This window comes from Corvus moneduloides, chromosome 13, assembly GCF_009650955.1.
Source record: "Corvus moneduloides isolate bCorMon1 chromosome 13, bCorMon1.pri, whole genome shotgun sequence".
NCBI classification, from domain to species: Eukaryota; Metazoa; Chordata; class Aves; order Passeriformes; family Corvidae; genus Corvus; species Corvus moneduloides.
The window spans coordinates 14,651,076-14,675,878 of NC_045488.1; the positions used below are offsets into that span (position 1 = coordinate 14,651,076).

Below are 24,803 nucleotides of genomic sequence, written 5' to 3' on the forward strand. Positions count from 1 at the left end.
ACTTTTGCTTTTAATCACATAGGTTATAAACAACAGGTGTGTTATGTAAAAATGACAACTCAAAGATAACGCAATCACTACTAGTGGAGGTAATTACATGAAACTTTCAGTTAAATGTCTTCACACTGTTTTGTCATTTCACACTGATAAAGCCCAGCAGTGCTTCTAGTAATGACAGTTACAATGTGAGGTACGTCTCCTTCATTGGAAAGTTCTGCCTGACAGCCTTAAAATTCCCAGACCTTTGCAGGACTGGTCCAGATGAGTTTTTGCCAGTCTCTCTCCTGCTCAAGAAGTGAGGGTGAGTGAGCTATGTGGTAGTTGGGACCATTGTACCTGTCAGACTACAAAGATGGCATGCTAGGAAAAAAGATTCTGTGATCCAACACTGGTGCTGAGTAAGTCGCCTGAAGTGCAAACTAACATGAAGCAGAGCCAGAAATTTCCACTCTTCGGTGCTCTATACATGAAGCAGAGCCAAGAGTTTCCATCACTGTGTGCTCTGCAACATAAGACCAAATAGATATTCAAGCCCACAGCTAACAGGACAGGAGGAAAAGTAATTCTCTGCTCCTTCACTGTGCTGAGCAGGATCAATGACCAGGAAATTCAAAGAGTTTATGCAAGGAGCACAGACTTGCAAAATGTAGGCCCAGGAAGCTTTATAAAGACCACAGAATGAGGCCTATTAGGTACTCATCATCTTACTTTGAAAATATTGTCTTTCTGAAGAATTTAGCCCAGATTGCAAATACCATTTCATATGAAGCGATTAAAAAGTCACTACATGATGTTTCTTACTATATATTTGTTAAAAATCTCTAAGTGTGGATTAGAATTGAAAGAAATAATGATTTAAGTCGGTCTGTCCCTTTGTGGTTTTTTTTCCAAAAACCTATTTCTATTATTCTGGATATAATGCATACAGTCTCAGTATAAAGGAAAGTCCTATCATAGGGAGTTTTAGAAACCCGATACTAGAACTAAAAAAGAGCCTAAATATTCTGCTTTCTACCCTAGAGCAAAATTTGCAGCACTTTGAAGTTCTAACACAACATTTTCAAACCCTGCCTAACCTTAACAAAAGAGTTTGGGTGATGTTCACTGTATAAAAGGAACTATGAAATTTGTAGGGCTGAATAAACTATCCATGGTTTAGGATCCAGCCCTTCCATCCCCTCCCTACAGTCCTGTGTGGCTCCAGACCTCCCTGGCAGGCTTCCCTTCCTCCTAGCCTGGGCCACAGATCCACCACAGGATTTCTATCCAGAGGCAAGGTTTCAGGATGCCAGGGTTCAGCACGAGGTTTCATCAAGGTTTCCCCGTTCCGTTTCCACATTCCTTTACATTCTCCAGTGCTATGCAGAACACCACAGATTAGAGCTACTGTGGTACCTAATCTAACCACCAATGAAGAGAGCAGATAAAATGATCCTAGAAAAGCATATATGCCTGAACAATTCCCATCAACCACCACCTTGGCCCACAAAAACATTTCAAGAGGCCACCTTTATGACATGCTCAGCCTCTACAAGCAGGAAAGCATAAAACCTAGATTCACATGAAAAATTCCTCACATCCTGTTCAGTGTTGAAGTCCTCAATTCCATTGTACAATACCTAGGGAGATGCTACTGCCTATTTGTGCTATGTAAGTAGCCCACACTTGCTTCTTCAGTATCTTTTATTTTGACTGGACATAAGCACAAGGGAAAAGTGGGTGTAACACACTAATATTCTTATTTATTTGTATTTAATACTTATTCTGCACTGTTGTGTAAAAACTATACAGTCATCTGGGCATATGCTACCTGGGCAGCAAACACTGTGATGAGGAAAACTGTTCTAACTGCATTTTACTGGAGAAGACATTAAAACAAGTTGTAAGCAGTTAATAATTTTAAGATGGACGTTTTGTATATTTATTGTATTGTATAAAGAAACAGAATTTTCCTGGATTTGGTTCAAGGTTTTTATATTTGTGATACTTGCCAGTCTTTGTTTTAAATTTAAAGCAAGAAAAAGCAAGTACACTGCTATATTTCACAGAACATCTATTCTCTTACCACATGACAAAAACACCAACCATACTAATACTTACTCCAATTCATTAAAGAGTATCTCCTTAAACTTGGCAATACAGTACAAAGAATTCCAGATGTAATTCTTAATGTCCTCAGCCCAAGACACTGGCAGAGTTTAGAAGTGAGGCTTTCTCAAAAGGAATGCTTTTAACTTCAGCACTAACAGGGATGAAATTATTGTAGAAAAGAAGTGTATTTCCTTTTTCCTTCAAACACCCACTGCCTTCTGTGCAATTCAGCCCAAAGTTATAGAAAACTTTTTGTTCAAAGTTTGGTGATCCAAATCCTTCAGTCTTTACTTAGGCAAAACTCCCACTGAAGTGAGTGAAGTCAGTGGGAGTTTTGCCTGGGTAAGAACCACTGGGTTTGGCTCAGAACGTACATGGCTCTGTAAGCTGAGGAGAATGTGAGTGAAAGTCATGGCTGCATGTAAGTAGCTCATGTTTCCAGCCATGAAGATCATAAATTACTTTACAACACAAAAACATAGAATGGTTTGGGTTGGAAGGGACCTTGAACGTGATCCAGTTCCAACCCCTCTACCATGGGCAGGGACACCTTCCATTACCCCAGGTTGCTCCAAGCCCCATTGAACACTTCCAGGAATGTGGCATCCACAGCTTCTCTGGGCAACCTGTGAGAGTGTCCAACCACCCTCACTGGGAAGAATTTCTCTCTTATATCTAATCTAAACTTACCTTAAAATAAGCATCCTAATAATTTCATATTACTTCCATTATGCTGTAGAACGCATATGACAAAAGGAAGAGAGAAAGGCTTGTATGACCATTGGTAAAGTGACCAGGCTGACACTAACTCTGTGTGCAGTTAAAGCTTTTCAGTACAACTTCTAACACAGCAATCATGAAAAAAAATCTGGGACCTAAAATAAAAACTTCTCTACAAAAAGGCAGACAATGATTACTTGAACATGCAGCTCTGCTTTGAGCTGTGTATCTCCTGAGTGGGAAGCTCTGCTTAAAACCTCATCTTTTCCATGTCCTACTGTAATTCATGAGAACCTATTCTTCAGTATGTCCCATAGCCCCTCTAGAAAATTTAGATTCGGAGAAATGCTTCATAGAAAACAAAACACTTTGCTATTTTACAGATAATCACTGATGTGACATGTCCATTCTGGGTCTTCGAGGCATCACAGCCTCGAAGTTTTATTTTCTCTCACAAATATGTACATGCACTCTGTGTGAATTTGGTCTGTGTTCTCAGATTTGGACAGCCGTAAACACCATCAGTATTGTGAGAAAACAGATGTGGGGGTTAAGAGTGAAAACTAGTTCATGCAGAAGGGAAACAATTAAAAGCTTCACAATGAAGCATTAATTTGATTAAACCCATGTAAGCCACCCCTTGACATTCCACCAAACTGCATTTTAAGTATCAAGCTTAATTTTTAATTTTTCCATATGTTTCCCTTACTCCCCTTTTTAACTTCTTTTAAGTTTAGATTCAAACTCATAAGTAGGTTTCCAACCTATATACACTCAACTTTTGATATATTAACTGAATACTTTTATTCAGCTTGAGCTTAAGACCTTGATAAGAATGCATGACATACCACTATCAAAATAATCTAACACCTTAAGTTCTTTCATTAGTTTTCTCTGTTCTGCACCTGTAAGAAACCAAGAGAAAACATTCTCACCAATGTATCAACCACACACTTTACTTTTCAAAAGATTTATGTAAGGTTTATCTGAAAGAAGCCAACAAACGCATCTGAGACAGAAGCCATGTGTGATAATTTGTTATGCCACTGCTGTACTTACCTAAAAATGTGGGCAAAGGCAAGCAAAAATGGAATTTCTAAAGTCAATGGTCCTTGCAAATGGATTAGCAGGCACAGTTACCATGCACAAAAGCAGTGAGGATGGAATTTATCTTGGAGATTAACACTGAGGTATCACCTTGTGCCACTTGACACAGAGTATTAGTTTAAACTTCTGTGGCACTTATCTGCTTTTCTTTTTGACAAGAGTGCTGAACTATCCTGCAGCAGGTATTTCCATCACTTGCATCTCCCGCTGTTTTAAAACCAGTAGAGGAACTAAACTCTCCACATTGTTGATGCAGATCCATGCATTTCAGAAGGGACAGAGGAAAACAACAGGAAACAAGTCAGAGGACAAATAAATATTGCTAGTTAAGCCTTCCACATAACTGGAAAACACTAACTCTTCAAATGAAAAATACATGCTGTTCTACCAGGCTGCCATGACAGATCTTAGAAAGACACAGACAGTTTTATGGTCTTCTAAGTGTTCTTTGCTGAAAGGGAAACTTGGAAGCAATAAAGCATTTTCTTACAACTGAAGCCTGACCGCAACTGCTGCCAATTCAACAGTAAACTGACTTCAAGTATGTGGAGTCAGATGGTTTCAGCTTCACCACTACAGGGAAACCAACTCTTGTAGCCTGGCACAACCACTATCTGGAAATGTGCCATGATTGTGCATTGAGTTAAGCTCCAGACAGACTGTAAGGGCTGAACTTTAAACCATTTGTATTTTTAACGAACACAAATAAATTTATGGCTGCATAAAAACTGTCATGCTTCAGGGATTAACCTCTAATAACCTCTCCTGCTATGTTAACAAAGACATTTAAAATCTGCCTCTCCAAGTTACATAGGACTCAGGTTAATGAAGGCAATTCAAAAAGAAATTTTAGGGCCTCATTATATCTAATAAGGGATTAGTGACACCAGCAATTTTTAAGACCATTTGTGGACACTTTGATGCTGCCCTGTGGCTTGGGACTCCCTCAGTTTACCTCAGGATTCCCAGATGAACCTAAGTTTGGCAAGGTGAATACAACAGTACAGAAGTGAACGGCACAGAGGACTTGAAAATGGAAATAACTTTCAGAGTGTCATGAGATACAGCTTTCCTTGTAGGCATTATACCATCTAACAATTTTGAGTACCCCTATTTAACAGATGAGAAAAGTCTACTCTCATGAAACAGAGTTGACAAGAAAGAATACCTACAGCTGAGCAGTACTTTGTGATGCTGACGTAGCTAAAAACCCAACCATAAGTCTCCTACTTCTTAAGTTAAGCAAGGAAAAGACAAGAAACATATGGCAGAACAGGAACTAGTCAATGGGAAGTTTTAAGGCCTGACCAGTTTTAATCACCGTGGAAACATCACTAGCTTCCCCACGCATTTGAGACAGGCACCACAGTTTTTGAGAACAGAAGATTATGTAGAAGAAAGGGATCCTACTAGAACTCCACCAGGAACACCTGACAGTGTAAGCCCATCTTACCTCTGTTAGAACATCCATACAGAAACTATCTGTTCTCAATGTTACATCATCAGAAAAGCTTTATTGGAAATATTTGATTAACCAGACAATAAAGGGTCCCTATGGTACAAGACAATACAAGACAGTGCTACAAGATGCCTGTGTCATCAAAGCTGAAGCAGCTACAGAAATTAATGTACAGATAGAAGAAACTAAAGCTGGCAAAACAATTCTGATGACATTCCAAATCAAAAAAACCATCCCAAAATATCTGAAGGTTGCCTTTTCTCTTAGTTACTATTGTAAAACTTCATGATTTCACATATTTTCTGGGAAATTGTCAAATATTCAGACTATCCAACTTTTTCAGGTTTATTTCCAAACAAAAAGCATATTTCTAAATTTAACTACTTATCTCTGAACCTTCAAGGACCAAAGGAGATATAAAAGGAAGAAAAATAGAAATTGTTGTATGAAAGATCATAAGAGTAGGTGACCTGAAACAGGAACTTGGATATCCTTACCCACAAGGACAATTCTAATCTTCTATTCCAATATGACTATTAAAGCTTCTATTTATTTTTTTCTGTCTAGACAAAACAGTAAAAATACCAGGAAGAAAATTTAATTACATTTTTTAGAGCTTCAAGGACATGAAATTTAGTTTGATTCCTGACCAGAAATGATAAGGTTTCCGCAGTTCCCATTTTATCTGAAGAGGTTCGACAAATCCCTAGTAGAAACCAATCTAAAGGATAGATATAAAAATAGAAAAATAAAGCCAAAATCCAAGAAAACCACAGACACCCAACTGTTAAAGCAATCCAGACATGCATGTGATCATGTTGTACAACTGGTGATGTGACCTCACAAACTGTGGTGTGTAGTTTGGGCTTTATGAAGCCTCCAAGGACACACACCAAGCCTGAAATCCACTACAAATGGTGTCAACTGAGGAGCAATACTACATTACATTTGCTATCCGGAGGATGCCATAAAATACAACTAAAATTAGCAGTTCACGTTCACTTGTCTCAGGGACACAATAAATACCAAGAGCGCATCAAGGACACTTTGTCAATAACAAGTCATAGAAGAATGATTAAAAAACACTTTTCTTTGTCTGATTCAAGAAGTATTTTCAAAATTGAATGTTCTGATGAAAAAAAAGATACCACAAAGAGACTCAATGATTACATTTATATGTACATGTGAATACACTGGTAAGCACCACTGTCATCTTCAGAAGCAGACAAGCAGAAGTGTCTCAGGGGTCTGCAATTATCAGCTAATTATTGTATAATTATTTCAGATTGGATAAAAAATTAACTACCTCTTCATATCTCTAAGTTTGATAATTCAGTGAGTGAATAACGTACTAAAAGCGTAAGTGATCTCTGAGAGAAAGGCTTAAAATTCTCATAGACTCAAAGCAAATAATGGCAAATGTCATTATAAAAATTATATCATTAAAATGCAATTTAATAAATAAATACATAAAAATCAGAAACTTATTAAGCCATAGGACTTTTATGAATGAAAAAGGGACAGCACATCTGCTGAATTTTAGCACTATTCTAAAATTTAAAAAGGTTTGCGCAGAGTTTAGTCAGCTCTTACTATTTTTAGAAATGTCCCACACCAGATGTTTTTTTCATTCCTTATGTTGCAGGATACCACATTTATTTCCAGATCCTCCCAACCAATGCACTTACAACTCAGCCATTGTACAGATATTTGTATAACGCACATAGGAAAATTTGCATCTAATCAAGGCAGCGGAATTTGGCTAATGACATCTTTCCTAAATCCTCAGTTGCTGAGATCAAAACACGAATAATGACAGTTTAAAATCAGTGACAATTTGGCTTTCATCATCTTCATCTGAGCCAAGACTTCACCTTGGCATTCCCAGTGCTGATCCTCCACTTGCTTCCCTGCAATGTCTCCCTAATGAAGTCTCCAGTAGTTTCCACAAGGCTGATTGTTTTTCAGGTCATTTCCTTACTTTCCTTGGCCAAATCCTCTCAAAGCAAACAATGTTTTAACAGCATTCACTTCTTACTTTCTAAAATGTTGCCAAACTGTTTATGATGAAGTAGAAATTTCCTTCTGACTTGAAGCAGAAGTATTAGCATTTTCTAGCAACATTAGTTTGTTATCCAAGAACTAATTTGTTTTACAGGAAGATGTGAAGTTGTGCAAATTTTAACTTGCTCACTAGGTATTCCCAGCCTTCTATTCAACAGAGGGAAGAACCCAAAACTTGAAACTTGAGTGAGAACAGTGCTATAGTACTATTAACATTGAAATTCATGCTTGCAAGTTCTCTAGTGTTTATTCTTCCCTAAAATACAGCTTCACCAGGTCCTTAATGCTTATTTAGCAGCCAGAAACAGCTGCAGATGTTAACTTTTGATCTCATCTGCTCTCAATCAATTCTTAAAATGAACGGCTGCATATACAGCTGGAGCTACACCAACTGCCATTCTTTCCAAGGACTAATGGACTTCTGTGCATCAATACTGACTTCTGACAACATGGAAAAATGTATTATATTTTTTCAAGTAACTCCCAGTTTTTCAGTGCACCAAATGTCTTATAAACAGATATTTGCAGATTCTTCTTTCCTAAAATTGCCTTTGGGAAATTCATAAAAGAATTAGATGGCTCATTTGTCACAAGCAGAATATACTGCAGCGAGAACAACAAAACTGAAACATGCCAAATGAATCAATGTATCTACTACTAAAGCAAAAATGATGCACAGGAAAAGCCCCCACTTAAGAAATAACATTTATTAACACCTTTAACATAGTGTGACAGTTAGGTAATTTGTTAGGAGTAAGAACAAAGAAGACATTAGAACTGTACTTGAGAGGTTCCTTTAAAGCCTCTCAGTATTGACACAGCTAGGTGAAGGGAAGCTAGTACCTCTAAAATTGAGACTACTAAACTTTTTAATTTCTTCTGAACAAGTCACTATGACAGTTTACCTTAAACTGAATCCTGAGCATGGTTTTACTTAGTTATTAACCGTTTTTACATGGTTAGAAACCCATTTCTATGATTACAAATAAAGCATCATGACATTAGTTGTCATTCCTAGTATTTCCCACTCTCATCTGAAAATTAGAAGTGGTGGTCATTCAGAAAGAAAAGGCAGGACACAAGCCAGCCTCTGCTAACGTGGTCTTAACTAGAGATAATTCCCAATAGCCACACTGTGACAGCTGAATGCACTAGATGTTTTCTTACCTCCACTATCACAATGGTCTGATGCTGGAATTACTTATCATTTTGCTTTGCTTTAGCTTTGTTCATTTCCTGAAGCAGCTGAAGAAATATTTCTGTTTCTTGTGTAGATCATTCTTAATTATTGGTTTCTTTGGTAATGCATTGTTCATCCCAGAGCCATTATACCACCAACAGCCAAGCACCCTATCAAATGTAACCGGTTATGAGCATTTGGTATATGCTCCAACCAGGGATCCTCAGCATAACACTGAAGAGTTAACCTTGAAATACTGAAGAATCACCTGAGTACTCAAAATTTTCAAAAGGATGAGATGCAGTCACATAGCAAATGACACCATAACCACCTCATGTCATGAGCAGAGTACATGTGTGCAGCCCTCAATGGCACGGCCACTATGCACCCATCACCTCTGTGTCACCTGGGCACTATGCACCTATCACTTTGTCTCTTCAGTTTCTCCATAGCACGAAGAGAACCTGTGCCTGAGCTTCTCACTATCAAAATATATAAGGAAATGTTTAATGAAATTGTCTTCAGTTCAACAGATTGGCTTCAACAAGATAATTCTGCCACTTCAGCAGGAATTTTCCATTTAATAAGGAAATAAGAAAAGTTATTTACATAGTTATTCTGTGTCCTTGTGCTTTTCTAGAGGATATTGGCTCATAGTTAACAACACCAAAACAGTTGGTGCCCCTGGCTAGAATACTTCACTATCATCTGCTCGTTCGAGCACTAAATAAATCTCAGTTTTCAAGTACTTACAAGCAAGAGTCCAGCACGTGTTTCAGACATTCTGTTCATGTACAGATGTTAATATACCCTCCACACACCAAATGTTATCAAATGTGGCTTTGTTGTCTCTGCAGTAGTTACTTAAAGCTCATCTGAAATGTATAGTGGAATAGCTACATTAAGAGAAACATGAGATCTTTCCTCAAAGGGGGTGATTTCTTATGGTAAATCTATTAACTGTTTGGGATCAAAATGCAGCATTTCCACATGCTTTTACCATTGCTCCTATAATTGCAATTTCTGAGATGCAAGGAGGCAATTTTATATTAAATACCAAGCTTCCTACTACTGTATTATCACCTACCTGTGACGATATTAGTCAGCACCTTCTCAAAAAACGGTTTTTAAAAAATCTTTTAATTTTGATTAAAAATCCGAATAACAAAAGGATTTGTCTTGAAGTCAAAAGTATTTAAGGATTTATTCCCATCATCATGACATTTTGGGAAGAAATCTCATGAAAAATGGAACTAAACATTATGCTTCAGTCAAAAAGCAGCTATGCTTGGAGAATTAATTTATTGACTCCTAATTCACCTCCTTTTCCTGTGACTGCCAAATAGGTGGGAGTGGAAATTTGTCAAAAACTTCTGTCTCTTGATAAAACTTTCCTCACAACCCACATGCTGGGAAAATAATACCTGTAACCCATGAAGAAACAGATCAACAGCTTCAGGCAATGACATACACAGGCAAACCTTTAATTTAATACTCTCTCATGCTTCACTTTCATGTGTCTCATTTAGCAGGGCTCTTTAAAGAGAAGCATGTAGGTGCTGTCAGTGATATAATTGCTGTGTTGGTGCCCTTGGGTCCTTACACACCAGTGAATGATGCTTGATCCCTGCTGCTGTCCTTTTGGCTGCCATGAACAGCAAGTGATACTGAAGGAAAAATAGAGAAAGCCACAGATCAAGTAAGGACAGGAATATGTGTCACATACCAGTCCCCTTCTACCCACTGTCTTTCAACCATGCATTGAAAATTTGCTTTATGTTCCTGATGGCTGCACAACTGCCCCCAACTCTTGACTCAGAGGCTCTGAGCAACAGCTCAGTGAGCACTGGCAGTAACCCACCTACAGCAGTGTGTCTCCAGGAAAGCTAGTAGCAAAATTCCGTTTTGACTTTTAACAGCAAAGCATTTGTTTAGTTACTCAGCACAGTCTCTTTTGTGTGCCAGGTCTCCCTTCCAGAAAGGCTGGGGAATTCTGATAATCAACTTGTTTCCCTAAAATGGGTACATCATCCACCAGCAGAATGTAACAGTGCTGTAACAAAATGCAAGATAATCTCACAGGCTTGGGGGAGCGGGAAGTGTTTTAAGAAGTGATATTACTTAAAGGCAACCACCAGGAGTTTACAAGAATTTCCATTCTTTTAATTAAAGATTTTATGAGTCTTGGAACACATTCCTGTGCCCTATTATACATCAGAGCCCTTAAAAATTCAGAGTCTTATAACATTGCCATAAAGAGATAGGAAAACCAAAGAAGTCTTTAGAAGAAAAACCTATTTATACAATGACTGTTACGATTTACAAAACAATTAGAGGGACTTATTCTACTTACTATATCTTTATTCCCTCCTTTTCTGTTGTTTGTGAATACCTTTCAATACATCCTAATATTAACTACCTGCCTTCTAAATCCATTGCTCCATTTATATGCTCAGCATGTTTGGAAAAAATATTAAAATCCTCAGAAAATGAGCTAAACTCACTATGCCAGAAGAAAAAGCATTTACATTATAATGATAAAAATACATTCATTAGAATTCAATTTTAAGAGAATTATTACTTCAAAAATCAAAGGTGGAAAAAAATTAAGCAAATCAAAAGAATGGAAACTGATAATGAAATATGATTAGGAAAGTATTTTGTAAACTTTTAGTTTCTAGGGAAAATAGTATTTCCAGGTGTAAAATTAATAGCAAATTCATTTAAACATGTGTCTATCTAATAAGTAATCCAACAAGTTTCTGGAACAGCTTTCCAGAAAATGGTCTATCATGTCTCAGAAACAAATTAGCTCATCCATCACACGTAACCATTTCTTTGGTAATGACTTAATGAATTTAGCTTAACTATGCTAGGACTGAGCATGATGCTGTAATTACTGTGGGAATTACTGTAGCCCTCAATCCGTCTTTTAGATGTTTATGGCATGGAACAAGAAGCTCAGCATAGCCTGAATCAGAGCCCAAAGCCAAAAAACTTCAGATCTAGAGAGCCATTAGGGAAATATCCTTACAGACTTTGGTCAGTACACACCACTCTGCTGGGATCACAGTCCTGTCTTTCCCACAAGAATAGGCACAGATACACCATACAGGAAGAAATAATGCCATACAGAAATCCTGAGAATAAAATTGGAAGAACATTTATTCCCCCTAATCACATAGGATAAAAGAACACAGTTTTGAGTCATTTTGCTAGAATGTAATTAACTCCAAACTGAACATTCTACTACACTAAGTTTACACCAGAGTTTTCAAAGCAAACCAGGGTGGTACTACTAATACTGCAGTTGAGAGAGACAACAAAGCTGGGGAGAGTGAGGCAAGAATGTCAGAGGTCAAATAAACATGTACTGTGGTACTTACACCAATACATAGAGCACATTCTTATAATTTGTCCAAGGCTGTGGATATTTACTTGACAGAATTATTTTTCAACTATGGTATGTCTCACTTTCAGACGTTTTACTGGTGAAGTCAGCAGTTACTGCCATATGTAAACACCATCTCCCTTTTCTAATCAGGTAATTTTAAAGTAAATCCAAAAAACTTTCTTTTATATATGCTTAATAAATAAATGGTTCAATCCCTCCTTAGTTACCAGGCCACAAATGTTCTCAAACATTCTCATGCTTCATAAACAGAAGGGTTAAGGGTGATGTTTTTATGGGAAAGCAACAGTCAAGGTGACGTATCAATTTCTCAGGAGAATCAATGGAAACCCTATTAACCTCGGCTTGCAGATGGAAATACTCAGGTACAGAGATGAGGAATTATTTTTGTCCATATGTCAGTGGGAGAAATTATGTTTTCTTATATTCCGGCCCTGTGGAAGTCAGAGATGGAAATGCTTGTTTTACTGGGCCACATCATGAGCTCCCTGCCCATGACTGAAGGTGTGGCATCAGCTAAACTCGAGCCTGGTGACTGAGCGGACATAGCTTAACTAGTTCATTTTCTGGCCACACAAAGTTTCTTTGACACAGTGCTTGGATACAAAACCATTCATGTGCTAGAAAGGCTGATTTTTCAAGCATATATAAAGGTCATTCTTACTGATAACATTTTGAGCCTCCAAATTGTATTTTACCTTTGTGGCCCAGGAATTTATAAGTAACAGCTGTGTAACAGCAGTACCTCATAGGACTATCAAAACGATAAAAAAATTGAAGATGACAAAATCCACAGACACAACAGTAATTATGGCCATGACAATATGGCTGGTAAAGTAAAGCTGAATGCAATAAATGAAGACCACCAACAGTCACGCAGCATTGCCATGTTCATTCTCCATGCTGCCCTTTCACAGAGGTGCCCAAAACTGCATTAGCTGCAGCACGTGTAACCTGCTGGTGAGTTGTCTCCCTGCCTCTTCACAAGCACACACACCAGCGTCCACATGCGCATCAGGTCTGACCATGGGACACTGGAAGATTCCACTGAGTAAGGTCACAAATTTTACTCCAGTAGGTCTCAGGAAAGAGAGCTCCTCCTTGAGAAGAGAATAGCCAGTCAAGAGACAGTGTCAAAAGGGTCATGATCTCAAGGTGTTTGGGGTCTTTTGTGGGGTTTTTTTTTGTGTTTTTCCTTCTTGCTTGAACAAGATCAACAAGGGAGAGCACCATTCATATTGTACCACATGGAAATAAGCAATGACACTGGGATAACACTGAGATGTTTCTTGCAATGGGTTGCATTTGTACAGTGGGGACTGTGACACCTGAACCTGTTCAGAACTGAATGATCTTTTAAAATACTGACAAGTTCACTTTGCCTGTCTGGTTCCTGTGGACAAACTACACACTGCAGAGAGGCCAACCAGTGTGGATGTGGAAATGAACAGGAGCTCATGGCAATAAGGTCCCTCTGCACTCCTGTCTGTTTATTCCTGGTCTTGCAACTTGGGACACTGTGTAGAACAACTACTCCATGCACTGGCCCATAAGCCACAGATCAGAACCAGCAGTGTCTGTAGCATACCAAGAGTCTCACTCAGAGTTGCTCAGGCTCCCTTTACTCATTTTAGCGGGTGGAGCGCAATTTTTTCACCCTCTTTATGCCCAAATTCCAAAGGGAAGCATTTCACATCTGTGAAATTTATTTATAATAACAATATATTAAAACAACACTTGAGGACACTGTTTAGTACCTTCTACACTTCATGCTGAACTACTTAATGAAGAAAGCTGAACAGCATGTAGTATTCAATACTCTTAAGCTAAATAGTATCTATATATTAAAACTTTTGCTTCTATAAACAGCTTGATTAACGTAGCAAAACATGCTGTTATCTGAACAACCACTATTCAAGAACTGAAAATAATTAGGTGGTAAATCTTAAAACCCATTCCTATTCACTTAAACATGCTGAAAGTTCTGTGTTTATATCGTGTATTTTGATGATTAGTCAGCTTATGATTACTTATCACATTAAAATACAGATCAAATCAACATTGAAGTTATATGTGAGGCCCTTTGTCCACACATTTTGTCAGCTAGACTGAATTTTTTTAAACACTAATAGAAAACAATTCAAACCATTCAAGAATGGTACAATTGGGTTTTGCTTTATTGCTGAGAAGGCCAGGCTGGTGACTTTGGAACATTCGCATAGCTTCTCTGACACCTGTACTGAGGGAGATAGGAGATTGACTATGGTCAATTTGTATGGGATTAAAGAAGCTACTAAAATGGGAGAATTCACTTGAATTCTCAAGGAACGTGAAATTCTTTTCTCAAATGCAAACCTCTGTCAAGTACACTGAGAAAAGAGTATTTAAAAGGCTACCTCCTTGTGGGTGAAGAATAATAATAGGCTTAGGAATAACTGAAAATACAGGGATGTGCTATTACTCAGGAAAACTCCCTACTTGCTCAAAGATTTCTCAAGCCCAATGTATCTAGTCAAACCAAAAATTTTCATGCTAGAGCTGATTCCTAACCACCAGATTAAAGAAGTGAGAAGGAGGGAACCTTGATTAAGTACTGTTTTGCTAGGAGTTCAGCATGTTCATTTCCTAAGAAGCACACACACACACAAACTTTGGGCTTGGCCATACAAATGCAGTACAAGCTGCAAATCTATACAACCTTATTTCCCTCCTGGATGGAAAAGTGATGCAATGCAGTTTCACTGACTTCATGCCAAGTCATGCCTTAAATCAGCAACAAATGAGAAGCAGAACATAATCATACACACATTAGAACAAGTGTTAGGGGTTCCTTAAGAACTAGATGGGAAAAAAGGTAATACCTGAATTTTTGTTACTTTCTGTTTCTTGAACAGCTAAAAGTTCTGCAGCATTAAAATACGGAAAAAACAAACTGGCAAGAAAAGCAACTTCCCATTCACTTTATAATCTATCAAAAACTGACAGTTTTATGAGCAGAACTTTTAAAAATACATACCTATAAATCAACTAAAATATTCAGAGAAGTATACAAAACAGTTCAAAGGAGCACAAAACAACAATTCAGGTTCCTTTAAAAAATGGCTTCTCACTTATTTTCTCTGTCTTCAATTCACTGTCAACCACAGGAAAAATCTTTACCGAGTAATTTCCTAGAGAAATAATATTTATTTAGCCAAGGTTCTGCAGCTGGAGCAGGGAAATGCACAAGATTATCGGGTGGTCTCTTACAATAGAGGACAAAGAAAAATTATATTAATAACAGTAGACACAGTATATTTTGTATTATGAAATTTCCAAAATTAGCCATACGAACATAATAAAGGCGAAAATTTCTCACTACCTATGCTAAAACCTACAACCTAAAATTCACTGATAAAGCAACAGGCCAATTTTTTATGTTCTGTCTGCTGTATTAGCTGAAAACCTAAGAACAACAGTCCAGTTTAAAGTACTTGGCATATGGATCACAGTGCTAAAACATTCCACACTGCACATTTACAGCAGAAATTAATTTCCAGGTAAGAACACAGCATTGCTTTTATTTCACTTGCTAATGAGGATAATTGGCAGGCAACACTGCTGCTGCTCTAGATTTGTTCTTTATATGGATCTCTGAAGACCACATGTGCATGCAGTGGTGACAGAAATATTTTCCATATGAGCCACCACAGATTTTAAGGTCCCTCAGTCTGAACAAGGTGAGTCCATCTATCATTTTCTGTGCTCAATAACAATCAACCAGGAAGTTAAAAACTTCTGTGACAACTAGAGGGCAATGATCAGCTTCCAGTTGCTCTGATCATCAAACCATTTAAATTTGTTGAGACTCTGCTGAAAACTTTTCCCTGCTTCAACTAGATCAAAGGCAGCACAAGATTTCATTAAGAGACATTTTCTTCAATCAAAGCTGTTACAGATTCTCTTATTAAAACACCCTGAAAGCAAAATAAAATTTATTTCTGTATGAGCTACAGAGAGTGTCAACCACACACTGTTGGACAAGGTGTTTTTTCCAGTTCACTTCCACCTTTACCAGGGAAAGTAATTGATCTGGACTTCATTAGGCTACTACTAAGTTATGACAGGACTAACAAAAGACAAAGCTCTAAAGATTAATCACTGTTTTCAGAAGATTTACTTAAGGAAGGCATATTTATGGAACAAAATTATCCAATTCCTTTAAAATGCATCCCATTCCAGGTAGAGCAAGGGAGAATGAGTATCAAACGTGTTTTCTGCTAGTAATTTCAATAGATGGAATATTTTGTATCTAATACTACCACGCCTGCTGAATTATTCCCTAAATGGCAAAAAAATAGCTTAAAACTTCTGCTTTGGTATGAAATGAGTACTTGACGACAAACTGCTCTGATGAGGACAAAAATCTGGAAAATGGCTCTTCATAAATCAAGTAGCAATTTTTTAAAGCATAGAAAAAGCTGTTCTATTCCACTGTTCAAGAGTTAGGAATTAGGAATACTAGGAATGCATAAAGTCCCTCTTTAATAATATGATAAATATTTTTCAAAAAATCAAGTTCTTTCTGCCCTGCCCCAGACTAAACATTACATGTATTTGCACAAAAAGAATGTTATTAAAGTAATGAAGCCTGGAGTTTTTACATGCTCACATCCCCAAAAATGTATCCTGTGTAAAAACTTTTTCACTAGCGCACATTTTTTGCAGAAAATATGAACAAAACGCTACCATCTACTGCTGCAGAGTATCATATTTCTCCGTATGTTAGTAAAGAAAAATTCACAAATTAGTCATCTCTCACAGAAAGCGTATTGTATACCAAATCCAGAGAAGTTTCAAACTAGTCTCCTTTAGCACCTTTCAGCTTTTGCAAAGAAAAAAAAAAACCACAACCAAACAAACCCAAAGCAACAGCAAAAAAGCAAACAGAAATCCCCCAAACAAAACAAACCCCCAAAACTAAACCGAAGCAAAAGCTTTTTACACAACACAAACAATACAATTCTAAAACGTCTAGCAGCATAAAAATCATTCACGTCCATCTTAACAGATATGAAGAAAATGCAACTGTGACAAGACGGTTTTTGACAAGACTTTGCTTACCTCACCCCCAGGTCTTGCTAACACTGCTGTTTGAAAGCAGAGCAACGTTAGTATCAGGTAGCTGACAAACATTATTACCCAAAGTTAGAGCTACCCTGGAGGAGCAAACCCTCTGCCAAGTACTAACAGCTAGCAGATGCACTTGTGTCTCAGGATCACAGCCCTGAGCTCTTGTAGGTACGAGTCTGTCTCCCTCTCCCCCTTTCTCTCGCACTCACGGTCCGACCAGGAGCTTTGCTCTCAGCCACTGCTCTGAAGACAACTGGTAAGTTGATCTCTTCATGTAATGACTTCTCCCTGCTGGGGGAGGGGGCTCGGTCAGCACTGAGCTGGGGGGCTGCAGTCAGTATGAAGCGAAGAAGGGGAGGGACAGAAATGGTCACTGCCAAGTTATGCATCTGCTGTGATTCATGGAACAAGCTAAACGGTAACCTTTAATGCACGAGGAGCTTTGGCAAAGCGTTATTGACTTAGGCAGGCATGATTGGAGAAACAGGCTAAAGCTGCCGCAAGAGATGCCTGTTGATGGTTAGATGGCATGTGCTACTTAAAGGTACAGCACCTCCTTTTATTAACAAGTTTATAATACATAAATCGTAAATTAAAATCTAACCAGGAAGCAGCCTATGGCCTTACAGTGAGCCCTACACCAGCACTATCCTGCAGCCCAAATGCCCTGATCCTGCCAGGGCTGGTCAGAACCTGATGGCTCTCATCCCTGGCCCCAGTGCAACAGCCAGGGGAACCCAAGTACCCATTCGCTCTCTAGAATGTCACAACTGCTTCCTGAAATGGACCTCCTTCCTTTAGGATAATCCTGGAGTAGGATATGGATGTAATCTCTCTTTTATTTGTATACTACAGCTGAAGAAAAGAAATTTTGACTTGTAACAATCCAACCCATCAAATAACCTGCTTTGACTAAGCGAGCAGAAGTGCAAGCCTTTCTTAAAGTTCCAACTCCTGAAGTCAAGAAAACACACTATATTCTCATCTTTCATGTTAATACATACTTCTTATCCTTACGGTTCCAGGGGAAAATCTCAAAAATATAACCCAAGAATAACCTGCTCTCCTATGTCAGACAGTAAACCACATGAACTCACAATATAGGTACTTGAAAATATCTCAACATTTTAGGAGGCAGGAAGTAAAAATGTTGGTGAAATTGAGAAGAACACCATTACTAAGTATTATATTTCTTTTTGTAATTTGGTGAGCTTTGTATACACAGCTGAATATGTCAGACTCCTCAGGCTATTTTTAAACTAACTTTACCAACCATTCTTTTTCTCTCCTTTGAGAGGTGAAAGATAAAATAGTCTTCCTCAGAACTGCAATTAATTACAGTCAAACTCCCAAAGCAGTATAGAACATCAGCATTCTCACTGCTGCTAAAAGTCCAGATTCTGCTCTATTTGCATTTGGATATCTGGTTCTCCAGCAAGGTAAAATCTGACCTCTATTAATTAGACATCATTGTCACTGTACCTTTTCCCTCTCAGTTCTTTCCCACTACTGTCCATAAAGATCCCCTAACCTGACTCACGGTGCTGTGAGTGTTCCACACCCACAGAAAAGCCTGCCCTTTTTAGCCTGTCAAATCAGCAGACCACCTTTCATGGGCCAACCTTTTCTTCCCCATTGACACACAGCCTTGCAGTGCTGTGGTTCTGACAGCACCACTGTGGTACCTGCGAGCACCGTATTCAGCGAGGGCACGCCAGGGAGGAAGCCCTGCAGTGCAGGGGGATCTCAATGGCATGAGAATCCTCTTCAGATTACTCCCCTTGAGGGAGCAGTACAAGCTTAAGAAGATTTAAGTAGCCAGAATGAAAGTTTCAGTATGGAGCTCAAGAGTGGTTCTTCCAAGTGACCTGAATGATCACAGGCGGTCAGCCATGGACTGGTAAGTGTGGTGACTGACAGCCAAATCTGCAGCTTTTGGAAACTTGACACGGTAACATTAATGGTACTTTCTGACAAAAATCATCGAGAACTCTCCATTACTATGTTGTTCTCAAAAATACAATACCTCCCTTCAAGACCTACAGTAAAAAAGTATTTTCTCCCCTTTTAAGGCAAGCTGAAGGTTTGCAGATTATACCGTGGTGCTGACAGCTAAATGCAGAGCTGCCATTACAGGTACTTTGTACACTGGTTGCCTATGGCAAAGTCTTCAGACTAAAAATGTAAAGCCAAATAAACTTAAGGAAATTTTCCATCAAAACCCTGTCAGGAAGCCAATCTGTCCTTCCATATTTTTTTTTTGAAATATCTAGATGTACCACAAAAGGAAAAAGGACCGGGAGCAATCTGCCAACTAAACCGGAGTTCAAAACACTTCCAACAGAAGAGCTCCAACTATGATACTTTGAAAATAGATTCAGTGCTTGAGAAAGTTTTAAAAGAACACACCATTTCAGATTGCAGTGTGTAGCAATAACTCCGGTGATGAAAGCTCCTTCATGCAGATTGACTACTGCTTCCATAAAATTAAACTCTGTCTTGTTTTGCTCTTCTTCACAAAGTGAACTAGTTTTTGTGAATAAATTTATGGCACTGGCACAATATTGCCAATCTTCTCTTCTTTAATGGCAGAAAAGCAAATTTAAGAAACTGAAGAGTAACTGTGATTTTAGTCTCCTCTCTGCTGATCATTCCAGGTAGCAGTACATTTTCTGCAAATAATGAACAGCCTTACTGAAGTCTAACTGAGTATTATTACGATGAATTTCTGAGCACAGAAAACTGTACTACATTCCCATTTAATAAGTCATGTAACTAATTCTTTCCATATGCATTTTATTTTTCCTCTGTGAAAAATACAGGCAGAATACCCTGAATTTCAGAAGCTGGTGCTCTGTTCTCCATATTAGGACAGGAGATCTGTTCATACCTGCTCCTGTCCCTTCAAGCTTTATCCCATTGAACTGGATGGAATTGTGCTGGTTCACATGCACAACCACAGTCCTTCTTTGCAGCACAGAGCAACTTGATACTTAACACTATGCCAAACTTGCACTGCTGCAACCAAGATCAGAACTTCTTTGCAAACCTCAACAATCGCTACACTGGAGATTACAAAATAGAAAAAATAGAAATACATAGAATATAGAATAGAAAAACAGAAAAAAATCAGTTTATGACTGATGAGCTATTTCAGACATGAAGTTGTGCAGTAGCAGATAGAGAAACCAAAATACCTTGCAACAGTAAAATGGAAGAAATAAGATGTCTGTAATTTCAACATAGAAACACCCTTGCTTTTACTTAGAAACATAGCAAAAATAATAGCATAACTATTTTAGGTATATAATTGAGATAGAAAATCCAAAATTATAATTTAAAAAAAAGAAAAACAAAAACCAGAAAAAGCCATCAGAATCTTTTGGGGAAAAGTTCCTATCTATTATTCTCAGAAATAAAAATACACAAAACAAAAAAAGACCTTTGGACAGTACAGTCCTTATTAAGGAAGTACTGACATTCATCTGTGAAAAAATTAACTGTCAGTCTCAAGGGGTTTGTAAATATCATTTAGTTTATGAAGTTTGCTTAGTACCTTCCACCTGAGGCAACTGCAGTTGAATTTCAAACAAGGACAAGTTTGTTAGACTTACCAAAAGTATCACAGCTACTGCTTTCTGCTAAAGGTGTATTAGCTTAGAAAGTTGACCAAATTCTGAATATAGAAGTAATAATTATAGAAAACACAAGTTAAAACAATCTTTTTAGACCTCCTTTCTACTTCCTACAGCCTTAATGTTTGTAGAATTTAACTCTCCAACACTTAGAGCAAGATAACATGGAGGATAACTACGTATTTCAGGTTGAGTTACTTTAGAACAAGACAATGACAATTTCTGTGCATTTTGAAATACTATTACATACAATTGAAAATAATTACTCTAATTCATGTTTTGTCACTACAGGTGCAACATCAATGCCACTGAATTTGCTCAGCTGAAGCACCTAAACCAATTAACTATTTAAAAGTAAGATGAAGGCCAAAACAAATTTGCTGCTACAGCATAACCAACAAGCCCTTTAACTTGTTTCTTAAAACAAGTACTTAAAATAGCATTAATTTACTTTGGACAGACACCATCTTCCAGGAATCACTAACAGGAAAAGCAGTAGACACTGCATATTCTACTACTATTTAAGAAAAGGTGTTAGGTTTTTATTTCAGTGTTCCATGTAAAAATTTAACAGAGGAGGAAAAGGCTGAATGTACAAGAAATTCAGTACAAATTACATGATCAAGTGGAAAATCTAATGTGCTTTGGTTTTATTTAATTGGTCATTTTTTCCAGTTGGTGATCTACAGGTTACTTAAAAAAACAAGGAAGAGAGAGAAATTTTATGTTGATGAAGTCATGTGAAACATGGCTGCCATATTTATAGCTGTCAGATAGGCACTTCCAATCATTACCTCATTTCATTTTTTCCGGGAAGCATTCCTTTCTGAATTAATTATTCAGATGTATTAAGGTTAGAATAAATTACTGCTGTACTTTAGCCTGAACTACTGAAAGACACTGGCCACAACATTTCTTAAAATTTCTTCTGTGAGGTTATTTTTTTTAATTTTATTTTTAAAATAATGTTCACGTTAAATTAAACACATGAAATAAAGAAGTCTCTCTTGCCACATTATGTTTGTCTGAGCAGACAGGCAAGTTAGAGTGTAGAAAGAATGTATTTTCCTTGAAGAGAAAACAGTGTACTGAGAAGGATGGATGCAGAAAAATGCCTTTCCTTACCCTACCTTCTCGGATTCAGGAAATACTGCAGCCGAACCACTAAGGGCTTTCTTTACCCCAGTGCAGGCGTATACATCCACTCCCCTGGATTCTGCATTTCACTGGCAGACACGGTGATGAGAGAGGGCAAGAGATTCTATCCTATCCTCTGCCTTCTATAGCTAAAGCAGTTCTTGCTAGTGCAGTCCTTTTGAAAGAGCCACAATCACAATGAATCTGCATTTCAGTAGCTCTGTTTCTTATGGACCAGTAACAGATGAAATCACAATAGGTACAAGAAGGACAAGGAGTACTTGGACTTTTATAAATGCCATTGAACAAAACCAAACCCACACAGCTTGGGGAGGAAGACAGAGTGTGAGCTATGATTGCAGCCTGAGGGTTAAGTTTATGGAGCCCTAGGAAGGGAAGCCCAGATGTGGAGCACCTTGGAGGAAACAAGTCTCAGAGCCTCACACATATTTCACTGCACCTCAGCATTCTTTCTTGGTTGAAGTTTTAACTCAATTTAGTATATGAAATACTAACACTTTCCCAAGTAACTACAAAAGTAAATAACTTTTATTTGTACCTTTTGCTCAATTTTTTTTGTTAGGAAAGCAGCTGACTTCACTCAATTTCTTGTGCAAAGAAGCATTTAAGGGGATACCTATGTCGCTAAACCTGAAATATTGATTGGCTACCAGAATACTCCATTGCATGGGGCAGCATGTCTTCTTACATAATGAAGCTGGATATTTACCTCTTGATCTGTATGTCTAATAATTTTTTGATTCCACTGTATAGTTATGGAAAAGACAAAGGGTTGCTGTGCAAAAATGCTCTTTAAGGAGTTTTTAATAAATTATTCCATACAGTCACTTTGTGTCCTGACTAATACTTTTATCAGTTAACTACTTTCCAACTTAACTTTCAACTTCTGTTCCTGCTTATTTCCCTTCCTAAACTGCACAATCCTCATTTTTCCACTTGTTTGTCATCTAAAGTCACTCCAAGTTCTGACTTCTTCTGTGTTTCTCATCTTTCTCTTTTGTGAGGAAATACAGATCAGTTTAGAAAGTACACACCATAAAAAAGGTATTATGACATCCTGTGAAAACAGCATTACAAAGCAAGTTTCAAACATTGGTATATACTTAGGTCAGCCCAGAGTAGGTTACAAGACTGGAAGTCTGTCAGTTCCTTCCATAGTAACAAGCTACCTTCATGATCATCCCCTTTTCTCCTCTTAAAGCCATGGTACTGGCAGTGCATGGTGCTTTTAAACTACACTCAAGCCTTGAGAAGGAAATCTGAGCATTTCCTTCCTCTTCTTGATTCCTTAAAGCTAAAACTTTTGATTACAAAGCCAGACTTTACTGAGAAGGTCCAACTTCAAAGAGCTAAATATTAACCTCAAATTGATTTATCATCTTGAAACTTTTTTTTGGTACTAAATCTATTATTTCTCCTTTCTGGCATTACAGTGTGCTAGAGGGAGGAAAGGACCTTTGGTTATCACCTGCCCCGGGCTGGGCTAGAATGTGTATTTTTCATGGCCATATTCCAATTTTCTGTATTTTGATGATAGAATTCTGGTTTATATCCCAAGTTCTGAGAGCACCTCTGCCTCCCCCGACAGTAGTTGCATAGTGCAAGTAGAATAAGACGACATTTATGAGGCATTCCTTCCTCTGACCAACACTACATTTTGACTACAGAGCAAGTGGACACCATTCTTTGAACTTCTCATTTTTATGACTACCATTCATCTTGTGACAAAAATTTTTATTTCTGCATTTGTTAATCAATGTCTTTGTTTTCCTAATAAGGCATTAAGATTAAGATAGCACCATATTCTGGTTCTCCTCACACTTAAACACTGAAATTCTTTTCTTAAGTATTTTCATAACACATTATTCAACATTATTCATGCTGTCTTCTTCCTCTTCCTATACACAAAAGAGTGGTGAAACCAAAAGGAAAAGAGTTCTTTGATGGATCCTATTTAATCTCCTTTTCTGTATGCATAAAAAAAGAGACACATATTTCTAGAAAACTACCTCTCATCACCCAAGTTTCACATAAGGCATTTGGATCTGTGTTTCCTGTTGAAGTGTGGCAAATGAACAGCCACTAAAAATAGGACCCAAAGGAAAAGCAGGGCTTACCCTTTAAAATATTTGAACCCGTTCCTTCACAACTACCACAAAGCTGGAATAAACCTATACTTGGTACCAGTGCTATAACTGGACATTTTACCTAAAAGAAGAAATGAGACTAAGTCTGTTGGCCCATTAAAAAAATAAATCCCCTTGCAAAATTCTAAATAATCTGTAACTACATCAAATTAATTACAAATTATACAAATAATGCATATCTATGTCCTATGAAAAGTAAGCCCTCCTCTTAGATATAACAATCTAAATGTAAGTCTGAATCAGGATATTTTCAAATCTTTCACTTCTTCATGACAGATAAATGTTGATACTTCTAATTCTACATGTAGAAAGTAATTTAAAGATAAAACAAGGTCTGGATCATGTAAGTATACTTGTTTTAATTATAAAACCAAATAAACAGAGAAGTAAAAAAAAAAAAAAAAAAAAGTACTAAATGGCATAACACAATAGGCCACGACCTACTCCATGAATCCTCTTATGAGAACAGGATTATAAAGGAGAGTCTCCTCAGATCCAAAACTAAAAACTTGGAAACTAGATTTTTGTGGTAACACCCATTTTCCCAAGTGTCCAGCTGGCAAATGACAGCTACCTTAAACATGCCATCATAAAATGATGAGAACAAGCTGTCTCCAAGAGAAAACAAATCAGTTAGGACTGTGAATGTAATAGTAATTTTCAGTTTTGCTTGGAAACATTCTTGAAATTCTTTCAGAAGAAAAAGCCCTGGTAGAAC

At 37.6% G+C, this 24,803-nt stretch overlaps 1 protein-coding gene across 4 annotated transcripts in view; it reads right to left on the reverse strand.

Annotated features, from left to right (window-relative positions):
• The window catches only part of THSD4 (thrombospondin type 1 domain containing 4), a 247,357-nt gene that overhangs the window by 79,860 nt on the left and 142,694 nt on the right, over window positions 1–24,803 (reverse strand). Inside the window, exon 1 of one of the 4 annotated variants that reach the window (XM_032122687.1) lies at window positions 17,137–17,437. The exons of the other annotated variants lie outside the window; for them this stretch is intronic. Coding sequence (XP_031978578.1) covers window positions 17,137–17,208 — 72 coding nt within the window. The 5' untranslated portion in view covers window positions 17,209–17,437. Of the gene's footprint in view, window positions 1–17,136; window positions 17,438–24,803 lie in introns of those variants that run through there. 4 annotated transcript variants of the gene reach the window in all.